The sequence below is a fragment of the Rattus rattus genome, chromosome 14 (genome assembly GCF_011064425.1).
Source record: "Rattus rattus isolate New Zealand chromosome 14, Rrattus_CSIRO_v1, whole genome shotgun sequence".
In the NCBI taxonomy this organism is placed as follows: domain Eukaryota; kingdom Metazoa; phylum Chordata; class Mammalia; order Rodentia; family Muridae; genus Rattus; species Rattus rattus.
The window spans coordinates 5692302-5706805 of record NC_046167.1 but is presented as its reverse complement, the minus strand read 5'-3'; the positions used below and the strand labels follow the sequence as shown (position 1 = coordinate 5706805).

Genomic DNA, 14504 nt, shown 5'->3' with positions numbered 1-14504 from the left:
CCTCCACAGAATGCACCTCACATAAAAACAACAGAACTTTAAGGAGAAAGGATGGAAAAAGTATTTCAGGCAAATGAACCCTGGAAACACTCACGTTTTAATATCTGGCAAATAAGACTGCAATATGAACCAGTGACAAGAGAGAAAAAAGGTTACTTCATACTGATTGAGGGAGCAATTTCTTAAGCGGGCAATATGATTCTAACTATATATGCTCCAAATATAGGTGCCCCCAGTTTCATAAAACACATACTGATGTACAGTCACAGATTAATTACCATAACAGAAGTGGGTGACTTCAATACCTACTATCAATAATTACTCAATAATTGACTGGTACTCTCAACAGAAGCCAAGAAATATATGAATTAAATGATACAGATCAAAGGGACTAGAGACATCTGTAGAACATTCCATCCAAATACTGAAGAAGAACACTCTTTTTAAAAGCAGCCTATGGAACATTGTCTAAAATAGATGATGTACGGAACACAAGGCAACTCTCAACAATACAGAAAAGCTGTATTCCCTTCTATTCTATCAGATCACCAAAGAATAATACCACAAGTCAATAGCAGAAAGATTCTGGAATATACAAAACTCAGATTAAGGATCCATTCACTCAATAGTGCACTGTTTAAAGAAATCAAAGAAGAAATTTAAGAATAACATATAGCCTTTATTATAATGAATATTTTATTTCTTCTGTTTCTTCACATTTCACTTCTTCAGGACTTGATTTTTGCCAAATATCTTTTCTGCATCTATCCACACAGCTACATGGTTTTTATCCTTAAGTTCATCTGTATAAGTTTTAACACTGACTGATTTATAACCATCTCTGTATCTTTGGAATAAACATAACTTGATCATGGTGAATACTTTTTTGATGTTCTTGAAATTAGTTTTTAAGAACTTTGCAAAGTACTTACAATTTTCTGTAAGTTGAATTTTTTGCAACTATACTGATCAGAGAAACTGGCTTATAATTTTCTTTTTGTTGCATCTTTATCTGGTATTGTATCTGTGATGGTTTGTATATGCTTGGCCCAGAGAGTGGCACTATTAGGAGGTGTGGCCCTGTTTTTAAGACCCTCCTCCTTGCTGACTGGAAGTCAGTCTTCCACTAGCAGCCTTCAGATGCAGATGTAGAACTCTCAGCCCCTCCTGTACCATGCCCACCTGGATGCTACCATTTTCCTGCCTTGATGATAATGGACTGAACCTCTGAACTGTAAGCCAGCCTCAATCAAATGTTGTCCTTTATAAGACTTGCCTTGGTCATGCTGTCTGTTCACAGAAGTAAAACAGTATCCCCTCTTATACAATTTTATGATATTCCTTTGTTTTGTTTTGCTTTGTTTTTTTTTTAAGGGTTCTTTTTTAATGTATAAAATTATTTATTGTCAATAAATTTTTATTTAAGTGGTTGGTTTGATTTCTTTGCTGTCCATCCAGGCACTCTGAAAATAGCCCTTTCTCAAGGGCATCCAGTTGTGCGTTTTAGCCCTGCATAATAAGAACATGGGAGTAATGGGATGAGTAGTCAGTATTCTAGAACCATCTACATATAAAGTAACAACTGGATAAAGATTTGTCAAAAAAATGTTTCCCAACAGGTTATTTTAGCATATGGAAAACCTATTTTTCTTTTGTTTCCACAGCAAATGAGAAACTGCATTCTAAAAGCCTTGGTAATGACCATTTTTGTTTTGAATAGAATAATTTGATAAGTGTTGGTATTCTTTGAAGGTCTAGTTTAATTGCCCCAGTAAATCTAGGTTGGCTTGAGCTTTTTTGGGAAGCTTTAGTTGGAAGATTTTTAATTACAACTGTCATCTTAATGCTTATTAAAGATGTTTATCTCACCTTGGTCTTTCCTGAAAAATTCATCTCTTTTAGATTTTTGCAATGTAGTGGAATATATGCTTTTTAAGGTAACACCTAGTGGTTTTATGAATTTCATTGATATCTGTTGTAATGGTTTTCTTTCCATCTCCAATTTTACTAATATGGTCCTTCTGTATTTCTTTTGGTAAGTTTGGTTCAAGGTTTGTCAATCTGTGTTGTCAAAAAACCAAATGTGTTTCATTGATAAATTTTGTTTTGTTTAGTTTTTAAATTAACTTCTATACTCAATGATTTCTTCCCATCTACTGATTGGCGGTTAGTTTGTTTCTGTTTGGCCATAAGGTATAACACTGACATATTTATTTGAGATTCCCTTGATTTCTTCATGTAGGCACTTTTAACTATAAGTATTGAAAAAAATTCCATTCATCATAGTCTCAAAAACCTTAGGGAGAATGACAAAAACAAAACCTTGGAATAGACCTAACCTAAGGCTGTGAAAGATCGCTACAATAGACACCTTAAAAGTATTAAGGAAAGAAACTAGAGAAGACACTAGAAGACAGAAAGACTGTTCATACTCGTAATATAGTAAACATGTCCATCCTATCTATGGCAATATACCGGTATACACAATCTCAATAAAAATTCTGATAGTTGGTGTGCTTCACGGTGAAAAAAAATCTTAAAATTCCTATGGAAGACCCAGACAGGCAGTTAGAGTTATCACTAGATGTGACTTCATGCTATCATCCTACAGAGCCAGCGCAGAAAAGCAGCGTGGTACTGGCACAACACAGACTTGCAGATCAAGAGACCAGAACAAAGCAGAACGCCCAGCTGCAAGACTACCCAGCTGCAGCCACCCACTTTTTGACAAGACACAAAATATGTACCCTGGAGAAAACCAGCATCTTTGACAAATGGTCAAGGAGGGAATATTGGCTCTCTTCACACGGAAGAATCAATAAAACTGTATCCTTATCTCTAATACCCATAAAAATCAACTCCAAATGGATCAAGGATCTCAAGGCGAGGAGTGAAACTTTAAAACAGCCAGAGAAAACGCAGGGAGAGTGCTTCAGGAAACACGCCTAGGGAAGGACATGGGACCAGGAGCCAAGTCCACGTGTGACAGCGGGGTCTCGTACATTAAAGTGCTGCAGGAAAAGAGAGTGCACTCAGTGAAGACGCGCGCTACTGAATGGGTCTGCTCCATGCACGACAGAACCACTCTTCAGAATATACCACAACTTAAGAAACTAAAAGAGAATGGTAGAAAACCGTCCAACTAAAAACATAGCTTACAGAACTAAGAGAGAGCTCTCCAAAGAAGAAATACAAACAGCTAACAAGCATTTAGCCAGTGCTCTATGTCATTAGACATCAAAAGATTTCAAATTTATTAAGTCCACATCATGCTGAAAAAGATATCTATCAAAAGGACACTCTGCTTCTAAACATTTATACCCCAAACACAGGTGCCACTCAACTTCATAAAACAAATACTTAGATGTAAAGTCAGAGATGAACAATAGCAGGTTAACTGTACTTTGAGATTTCACGTCACTATACTCAGAATGGCTATCAAGGAAACAAGTAACAAATGCTGGTGACGAGGGAAGAAAGGGGCACTCTCACCCACTACTGGCAGAGTGTCAACTAGGGCAGCCACCACAGAACTCAGCAGGAGCGCAGGCTGCTAAGAAAGTTAAAGACAGGACTAGCATGAGACTCAGCTGTACCGAAGGCCCCATTTTCTACCTCAGAGACACTTGCACCCCATGTCCAATGCTGGCCTACTGACAAACAGGAAATGGAATCACCTTAGATGTTTATCGACCGATGAATGGATAATAAAAATGTGGTTCATACACACAAAATAATTTTACTCTGCTGTAAAGAAAAATGAAACTACAAAATTAATAGGAAAATGAGTGGAACTGAAAAGTATTATATTAAGTGAGGTAACACGCAGCCAGCGAGATAAACATTCATATGCTTCTCTCTCATATGTGATCCAGCTTCACGTTCTTACATTTATGTGTTTATTTCGGAATGTCTATAGAGGGCAGAAATCAGGAAGAAGACGCACAACACAGGGCAGAAAAAGTTTAGGAGAGAAAGTTAATAATAGAAGAAAGCGGGGTAGGAAAGGGAGTTAAGAAGGCGGAAGTGCCTTCCAAGCACCCTGTTCACGCCATTAACACTTCTGAAGGCAGAGGCGCTTTTTTTTTCTCAAGTCAACATACAAAGTTTATTAAGATTCTTGGTAAGTGGCTCTTCTCAACATCATAACTACCACATGACTCATGAATACTCACATACATTTCTTTGTTTCTACTTTTCTTTTTTTCCATCTTTATTAACTTGGTTATTTCTTATTTACATTTCGATTGTTATTCCCTTTCCCGGTTTCCTGGCCAACATCCCCTAACCCCTCCCCCTCCCCTTCTATATGGGTGTTCCCCTCCCCATCCTCCCCCCACTACCGCCCTCCCCACAACAATCAAGTTCATTGGGGGTTCAGTCTTAGCAGGACCCAGGGCTTCCCCTTCCACTGGTGCTCTTACTAGGATATTCATTGCTACCTATGAGGTTGGAGCCCAGGGTCAGTCCATGTATAGTCTTTGGGTAGTGGCTTAGTCCCTGGAAGCTCTGGTTGCTTGGCATTGTTGTTCATATGGGGTCTCGAGCCCCTTCAGCTCTTTCAATCCTTTCTCTGATTCCTTCAACGGGGGTCCCATTCTCAGTTCAGTGGTTTGCTGCTGGCATTCGTCTATGTATCTGCTGTATTCTGGCTGTGTCTCTCAGGAGAGATCTACATCCGGTTCCTGTCGGCCTGCACTTCTTTGCTTCATCCATCTTATCTAATTGGGTAGCTGTATATGTATGGGCCACATGTGGAGCAGGCTCTGAATGGGTGTTCCTTCAGTCTCTGTTCTAACTTTTTGCCTCCCTATTCCCTCCCAAAGGGTATTCTTGTTCCCCTTTTAAAGAAGGGTGAAGCATTCACATTTTGGTCATCCTTCTTGAGTTTCATGTGTTCTGTGCATCTAGGGTAATTGAGCATTTGGGCTAATAGCCACTTATCAATGAGTGCATACCATGTGTGTTTTTCTGTGATTGGGTTGCCTCACTCAAGATGATATTTTCTAGTTCCAACCATTTGCCTATGAATTTCATAAAGTCATTTTTTTGATAGCTGAGTAATATTCCATTGTGTAGATGTACCACATTTCTGTATCCATTCCTCTGTTGAAAGGCATCTGGGTTCTTTCCAGCTTCTGGCTATTATAAATAAGGCTGCTATGAACATAGTGGAGCACATGTCTTTTTTATATGTTGGGGCATCTTTTGGGTATATGCCCAAGAGAGGTATAGCTGGGTCCTCAGGCAGTTCAATGTCTAATTTTCTGAGGAACCTCCAGACTGATTTCCAGAATGGTTGTACCAGTCTGCAATCCCACCAACAATAGAGGAGTGTTCCTCTTTCTCCACATCCTCACCAGCATTTGCTGTCACCTGAGTTTTTGATCATAGCCATTCTCACTGGTGTGAGGTGAAATCTCAGGGTTGTTTTGATTTGCATTTCCCTTATTACTAAAGATGTTGAACATTTCTTTAGGTGCTTCTCAGCCATTCGGTATTCCTCAGCTGTGAATTCTTTGTTTAGCTGTGAACCCCATTTTTTAATAGGGTTATTTGTCTCCCTGCGGTCTAACTTCTTAAGTTCTTTGTATATTTTGGATATAAGCCCTCTATCTGTTGTAGCATTGGTAAAGATATTTTCCTGATCTGTTGGTTACCGTTTTGTCCTAACCACAGTGTCCTTTGCCTTACAGAAGGCTTTGTAGTTTTATGAGATCCCATTTGTTGATTCTTGATCTCAGAGCATAAGCCATTGGTGTTTTGTTCAGGAAGTTTCCCCAGAACCTGTGTGAGGGAGATTAGTGCCTTCCAGGCACTCCTGTTAGCGCCATTAACACTTCTGGAGGCAGAGATGCTTCTCACTGAGGTGAGCAGCAGCCAGTGCAGAGCTTCTAACGTGTGGTGAATGAGTAATGCTGAGTAGCCAGCTCTAAATAACCCACTTATACCAATTGCACAAGGCTAACGGGTCAGCAACAGAAAGGACGTGAACGCTAGAGGACAGGGAAGAGTGCTGTGAAATGCTGTCTTTGTACATGATACAGCCACTGCACTCATAAATTCATAACAGATACAGTTGCCTCTATAGGGCCTGTATAAGATCACAGCAGTCACTAATTTTCATCATGGCTCTCCATGAGGGGAGGCCCCAAGCTTCCACTGCTAATTGCAGAGCTATGAACAGTCCATGGCTATGGAGAGGCTGCACAGACTAGACTCGGTGGGTTCTAGAAACAAACAAACAAAAGACATGAACGTGAAAGGGGAATGTGCTGGAGGTGGCTAGGAACAACGGGAAGGATGACTCGGAGTCAATATGAGCAAGGCACACATACATAAGTATGAAATTATGCAAGAATAAATATTTTTAAAATACAAAATAATTGGGGATAGAGAAATTGATGTGGAAATTTATGGTTTCTTTGGAGACTAAGTTGTGTCATGTGATGTTTTTCTGGAAACAATCTTATAAGAAGACATTTTGCTGAGAACAGACACGTATTTTTCTGGAAGCAGCCTGGAAAAGGGTCATGTGATGTTTTACTAGAGCAGATGCTTGAGAGACACGTGGTGTTTGGAAAGGTAAAAATATAACACAACAGACGGCGGACTCTGCTGGGTGGTACTGGTATGTTGTAACTTTGACTTTTTTCCAACCTATGTTTAATAATGGTTCTTTAACATTTTAACCTCCCTTATAGCCCACCACCTACCAGAGGTAGTGGGAAGAATATGGGGGTTTGCAGTGGGGAGTGGACCTGGTTTAAAGGTTCTTTGGAGCCCCTCTGTGTTGTGTGGAAATAGGCAGTTCAGTTCACAGGTCACATTCATGAGGAACCTCGGTCTTTCAGACTCTCTCAGCCCTTAAAAGAGTAAGTTTTATGAAGACCAGTGAATGCCAATATACAAGGAAATAGCTGAATGAATTTTAAAACATAATACAAAAGATGAATGAGACACTCAATAAAGAGAGGGATTTTGAGAAAGGAATAAAAAAAATCTTGAAAGTAAAAAGCTCAACAGATGAGATTAAAACACACAGTTCAGAGCCTCACTCACCCGCAGACTAGATGAAAGAGAAGAGAAAAGAAGACTCAGGACGCGAGGGCGTGGTTGATTGGTTAGGACCCAGTGATAAGAAAGTGAGGAAGATCAGAACATAGCAGACCTCAGAGACTCCATTAAAAGACCAAGTAGAAGAGGGCACATACATACAGTCATATGAGCATGGGAGAGAAAGAGAGAAATGGAATTGGGAGAGGCAGGTCAAATACTATCAATACAGTAGGCCACGAACAACAATTCTAAAAATAAACAGTCTACATTCTCCACGGAAAAGATGCAGGCTGACTATTTTAAAAAAGGTCCGACCGCGTGCTGCCTGCGGGAGGCTTGCCTCATCAGTTAGAGCTCGAAGGGAAATAGGATAAGAAATCTAGGCAAGGACAACCTTCAAGCCAGAAGCAACAGCTACAGCAATATCTAAAGGACAGGCTTAAACCAAACTTAGAACAGACAAAGGCACCACCTATTCATTACGGTAATGTGACCAAGAAGAAAGAGTGATCACAGACTTATGAACAGTGAGCTTGTGATACCCAACTTAAAAAACTCTGTAAGAGACAAAAAGGGAAACAGACCAAAGCAACAAAAGTGTTAGACTTAACTCTCATCAGTGACCATTCAGACCAAAAAAAGAACAAAACAAACAACGACCTAGAGACATCGGCTACGTTACACTGCGGAGAAGAGTTCACTTGACAGACACCTACGACATATTCCCTCAGCTCCAACGTCACTCTTCATCAGCACATCATATGTTCCTAACAATGCAGACCATAAATCATAAAGCAAATCTTTTTTTATCTTTATTAACTTGAGTATTTCTTATTTACATTTCAATTGTTATGCCCCTTCCCGGTTTCCGGGCCAACATCCCCCCTTACCCCTCCCCTTCCCCTTCTATAGGGGCTTCCCCTCCCCATCCTCCCCCCATTACCATGCTTCCATAAAGCAAATCTTAATAATTTCTAAAAACTGAATTCATTATCTTATCAGATCATAATGGACTAGGCTAACAGCAGTAACAGAAGGACTACAGAGACTGTGTGAACACACGGCGTGAACACACCAGCGTGAACACGGGCGTGAACACCGCGGGCGTGAACACACGGGATGAACACTGGCGTGGACACACGGCGTGAACACACCCGGCGTGAACACGGAGGCCCTGTGAACACTGCAGGCGGAACACAGGCCTTGAACACAGGCGCGAACACACCAGACGAATTGAACACACCGGCCCCTTGAACACACTGAAGTGTGACACACTGGCGTGAACACACTGGCGTGAACCACGGAGGCTGAGCACTATACTTTGAGCAGGCAGTGAGCTACTGAAGAAAAAGCAGAATTTTATAATTCATATAATTAAAGAATGAAACAATGTACAAGAGCCTGTCACACACAGCAGATGTATTAAAACAGAGTGCTCTCAACAAATATCTAGTGATGTGTCTGAAATAGAATAAACTAACCAGCAAAAGGAAAAAAAGAGAACAGAGCTGAGCTCAATGAAATAGACATTAAAATAATAGAAAGGATCAGTCAAACATAAGTTTGGTTCATGGAAAAGATAAAGGTAACAAACCCAGCCAAACTAACCAACGGAAAAAGAGAAGGTCCAAATCAGTGAAGTTAGGAGAAGCAGGATCTTTTACAGCAGGTATCACTGAAACCTAGAGGATTATTAAGAAATATTCTACCAAGTTATGCTCCAATAAAATGAAGCGCTAGAACTAAGACAAAACTCTGGACACACGTGACCTTCTAAAATTTAAAGCAAGAAGATGTGACCCACTCAAACAGACAAGAAGTATGCAATGAAACTGAGCAGTAACGAGGTCTCCTAACAGAAGAAATGCAGCTGGACGGAGTCCCTGTGAGGCTTGCAGACCTTTCAAGACAAACCAATGTCAGTGCTCCTACAGTGCTCCCACAGGATGCCAGTGCTCCTGCAGTGCTCCCACAGGGTGCCAGTGCTCCTGCAGTGCTCCCACAGGGTGCCAGTGCTCCTGCAGTGCTCCCACAGGGTGCCAGTGCTCCTGCAGTGCTCCCACAGGGTGCCAGTGCTCCCTGCAGTGCTCCCACAGGGTGCCAGTGCTCCTGCAGTGCTCCCACAGGGTGCCAGTGCTCCTGCAGTGCTCCCACAGGGTGCCAGTGCTCCTGCAGTGCTCCCACAGAACAGAAAGGGAAGGAAGGGTGCAAACATTCTACAGTGATAGAATCCCCTCAACAGGGCAAAGGAAAAGTGGTGGGAACTGGCTCTCTCCTCCATCCTGTGGGTTCCAAAGGTTGAAGCCGTGTCGTCAGGCTTGGTGGTAAGTGCCTTTATCCTCCCAGTTCTCTTGCTAGCCAGTGTTCTAGTCCTCTATCCTAGCAACGGTTGACAGGCCGTTCTCTAACAGCCCACTGAACTTTGTGACAATACTGAATGTACTTTGTTTTTTTATGAAACAGTTAAAACCAGTTTAAACATTTACAACTAGAGAAATGGTGCCAGTCTGCAATCACAGAATGTGGGAGACAGAAGCAAAATGATAATAGATTTTGGGCTAACCTGGGGTATTCTGCTGAACCAACTTTTACAATAACAACAAACACACAAATCAACATCAAACACCCAAAGGATGAGGCCGTAGCTCACGAGCTGTGTTTGCCGGGCTCTGATCTGATCTCCATCCAGCTCCTTAAACCAATTTTTAAAAGTTTAATTACCTGCTTTTTCTGAGTTCTGTTCCTGTTTTCCAGCCAGTCATCCATTTGCTCCTCAATTTCTTCAATAGAAGTTCCATGATCATAAGACTGAATATATGTATTTTCTAAAGGCGTATACACAGGAAATTCTGGTTTGGGCTTTTTAACTTTAGCTTTCTTCTGTTCTAAAAAGAGTATTTAAAAACCAGTTACTAAGATTTGTTCAGAATAAAAAGAAAATAAAACATTCTCACATTGTATTCATAGATCACATCTTTGAAGAACACATCAACAATGTTATTTTATCGAGACAAGTCCTCTGCTGTAAATCGTTGTACACATTGTCACATGCTGATCACCATATTATTTAAAACAGACTCAGATGCTGCCAATGTGATTATGACACACTCACTATTAGTTTGCATGTACCTTAGTTTTCAAAGTACCTTTTATTAAAACGTTTCATTTGACAAAATGGAGAGAGCTTTAACTTAGTGTTTTAACTTTTTTAAGGACTTATTTTTTAATCTATGTTATATGTATGTTTCTATGTGAATGTGTGCCATGTATATGCAGGTGCGCACAGAGACCAGAAGAGGGCGCCAGATACCCTGAAGCTGGTGTTACAAGTACCTGGCCAGCCAGCAGGTGACTTGTCCAACCTGGGTATTGGGAATTAAAGGTTGGGTCCTCTGAAAGAGCAGGAAACAGTCTTAAGCACTGAGTCATCTTTACAACCTTTAGTTTTTGAATCATACTCTTACTATATGTTAGCTATATGGTTTTGAACAAGTAGCTTAACTGTCGATTTTACATTTGCAAAAACCAAGTATCTCTCAAAAATTGTATACTTCTATATTTTCAATATTTTAAGAAGAAAATCTAATCTGGGAGGCATTGGTCAAACATTTCATAAAAATATTTCCAATGGTGTTCACAGTGGCACACACATTTAATCACATTATTCAGAAAGCAGAGGCAGGCAGATCTCTACTAGTCCAAGGGCAGTGAGCTCTACACAGTGACCTACACATTCAATTAGAGCTACACAGAGGGCCTGTTTCAGAACAAAAGAAAGCAGAAAGAAAAGAAAGAGAGAGAGAGAGAGAGAGAGACAGAGACAGAGAGACAGAGAGACAGAGAGAGGGAGGGGGGGAGGGGAGGAGGAGGGAAGGAAGGAAGGAAGGAAGGAAGGAAGGAAGGAAGGAAGGAAGGAGGGAGGGAGGGAAGAAGGAAGGAAGGAAGGAGAGCAGGCAGGCAGGCAGGCAGGCAGGCAGGCATCTCCACTGTGGTGGCTGCAGAGATGAACAGGTAGCATCACAGAACCTCAGCCCGTACTGGAGCACCACTTGGTACCCATGTGATGATGGAGCGGCCTCGCCCGTCTTCAGAGAACGCCCGCTGTGGTCTAGGCAGCACTCATTTGCTCTCCTTACTGGATTTCCTCTCACAGTGACAGATCTGAGAAGCTGCTCCTTTTTCATGGGCAAACTCCCCTAGTGTCCTGGCTACATTTTTACCATCTGATATATTTGTGGGTACATGAGGGTACTATAATATCAGTGTGATAAAATCAAACATCTAGAAGAAGACAGATAATCCAAAAATCTTTCCATTCAGAGGGAAAATGATTTAACAATGGATGCAATACTCATTTGAAAGAACTAGACACAATCTTCTAAATATTTACAAAAATAAATTCCATCTGAAAAAATAATAGGTTTTTGAAAATGAATTTCAAAAATCTTACATAAATTAACTTAAAAATCACATGTGCTATATACAGGAAGAGGAAATCCTAACATATCACAACCCCAAATTCCAAAATTAATTAATTAATTTAAAAAGATAGGATAAACACTAAGAAACAACAATATTGGAAACAGTGTCTGCAACTCAGAGAAAAGACAGAAAACTGATAAAGAGATTATAGAAAGATTGGCTGTCTAATAAGAGAGTAGGCAAAGCAACAGAGAAGTAAGTGAAGGTCAGGGGTCAGCACTCCAAACGAATAAACCCACAGGGAAAGAAGCCTGTGCAATCAGGCTAAAGATACAAAAATTCAAGTAATACCAAGACCTATCATGTGGGTAAGAACCTTAAAAGCTCTAATAACATATATTCCTGGCAGAGGAACGGCTCTTTTTAAACCAGGGGGAGGGATTGAAATATTAATTATTATATTAAAAGCTTATGGGAGAGTAGTCTAAGAAGATCTATTAAACTTAAGTATATAAACCTTTTGTGAACATCGCAGAGTTTGAATATTATTGTGGGCATGCATATAGTTGTGTATGTGCTTATGTGTAAGGCTACTGCAGGGATAGCATTCAGCAGGAAATGCCTCGTGAGAGAGTAACTATAATTATTGATGACTCATTAACATAGGAAATCTATGTCATCGCTGAAGCACTGCTACAATAGCAAAAGCATATGCTTCCATATTTTCAAGAGAAATCATGCTTCTATAAATCCTTACTTTTATGCACGCCTACACAATATTTAATTATCATAATTAAACTGGATATTATATAACACAGATCTACTCAGTGCTATATAATCCATATTATATATCATGAAAATACTGTATGAAGTCATGTAGGGGATGACATGGAGGAGAGAGGCAGTGCAGTGAAAACCAATAAAGAAAAAGAGAAGCAAAGAATGAGTAAGCTGGGGGTTGGGGATTTAGCTCAGTGGTAGAGCACTTGCCTAGCAAGCACAAGGCCCTGGGTTCAGTCCTTAGCTCCAGAAAAAAAAAAAAAAAAAAAAAAAAAAAAAAAAAAAAAAAAAAGTAAGATATATATGAATGTGTGCTTACATAGCCTATGGCAGAACCATAGACATAAGCATAAGGGGTAAAAGACTGCACAACACAGATCTACTTGTAAATTTAGGTTTCGGAAACCAGTAAAAAAAAGCTTCGTAAATATAAATTCCATGGTTTTAAAATAATTTACAAGTTTGCACCATCCAACATTTTGCGCTTGGCAAAACCTTAATTTAAAAGTATTTCCAAAACTAAATGTCTAGAAAATATGCATAAAAGACCCAAAGATTCATATTGGCCAAGTACTCTAGTATTCTTCCATTAACCATAATTCAATAAAACCTGCATAATTAGTATAGGTATATATATGCACAAGAAGTTTGGATATAATAATATCCATTATATTTCATTCAATAAAAACAAATCCAAGATTTCTCTTTTTAGCAGCATGGTGAGGTTTCTCAAGAAAAATTCAAAGTTAAATAAAAATATACAGTATTGTAATGCTGCTTGTGAATTTTTTTCATTAAATTTTGATTGCAGGGCTAGAGAGATGTCTCAGCAGTTAAGAGCAAGTCTTCTAAAGGTCTTGAGTTTGTTTCCCAGAACCCATGTGCAATTCCAACTTTAGGGGCAATCTGACACTTCTGGTCTCTGCGGGTACCTGCACTCACATGTACAGACCTACACACAGACAAATATACACACACACTACTAAAACTAATAAAATATTTTAAAAGATTTGAAGGCTACTGAAAGAGAAATGTTGACACCAACATAGCCACAAAGCTTTTGACCTACAATCTGTTGTCTACCAAATATGCTAGGGCAATAATGGTGGCACCGAACTTGTGGGAGCAGCCAAACCATATCTGATTTGACTAAAGGCTCACTCCATGAGAAGGAACCCATACCTGACACCACTTAGGTAACCAAGAACCAGACCGGAAAGCCTAGAGACCTGCGGTAAAACCAAACACAACTGGTCACAAAAGAAGGAGGGAAAAAGAAGCCAAATTACTAAAATGACTCCTAATGATATTCTGCTTTGGTCATATATCCGCCTGATTCCGGCAACAGATGGGACGGGTACAGAGACCCACAGCCAGACATCAGGTGGAGACAGTCTAAATGGGAGGTCTCCGTCAAACCCCTCCCCCAGAGTTCAGGGAACCCCACAGAAGAGAAGGTGGAAACACTGTAAGAGCCAGAGAGGACCAGAGGACACTGGGAGAGCAAGGCCTTCCCAAGGGCCTAAGCGTGGCACATATGAGCTCACAGAGACTAAACAGCAGGCCAGGGCCTACACGGTCCGCACCAGGCCCTCTCTGCCTGGACAACAGCTCTTGGTTTCTATTCTGTGGGACTCCTGACTGTGCCTGCTGAAGGGGCTCTTCCTCCTGTTGGGCTGCCACATCCAACTCCAACATGCGCGCTTTTGCTTCATTCTATTTTTTATTTTGTTGTTCTTTTCTCTTTTTTATTGGATTTTTAAAATTTACATTTCTAATGCGATTCCCTTTCCCGGTTTCCCGTCCATAAACCCCCTATCCCATCTCCCTCCCCTTCTTCTATGAGGGTGTTCCCCCACCCTCCCCACCCTGACATTCCCCTACACTGGGACACAGAGCCTTGGCAGGACCAAGGGCTTAGATCCAGAGGGAGGGGAGGTGGGGAAGAACTGGGAAGAGTAGAAGGAGGGGAAACTATAATCAGGATATATTATATGTGGAAAAAAATCTACTTTCAATTTAAAAAACATTTATTCTTTTTTTTTTAAAGATTTATTTATTTATTTATTTATTTATTTATTTATTTATTTATTTATTTTATATATGTGAATACACTGTAGCTGTCTTCAGGCACCAGAGGAGGGCATCAGGTCCCATTACAGATGGTTGTGAGCCACCATGTGGTTGCTGGGATTTGAACTCAGGACCTCTGGAAGAGCAGTCGGTGCTCCTAACCACTGAGC

The 14504-nt window shown here is 40.4% G+C and overlaps 1 protein-coding gene and 1 pseudogene across 1 annotated transcript in view; both read right to left on the bottom strand.

Annotated features, from left to right (window-relative positions):
• The window catches only part of Dnajc1 (DnaJ heat shock protein family (Hsp40) member C1), a 159781-nt gene that overhangs the window by 45847 nt on the left and 99430 nt on the right, over positions 1 to 14504 (bottom strand). The window contains exon 8 of the mRNA XM_032885262.1: positions 9781 to 9944. Coding sequence (XP_032741153.1) covers positions 9781 to 9944 — 164 coding nt within the window. The remainder of the gene's footprint in view (positions 1 to 9780; positions 9945 to 14504) is intronic.
• On the bottom strand, positions 1604 to 1704 carry LOC116884148 (annotated as a pseudogene).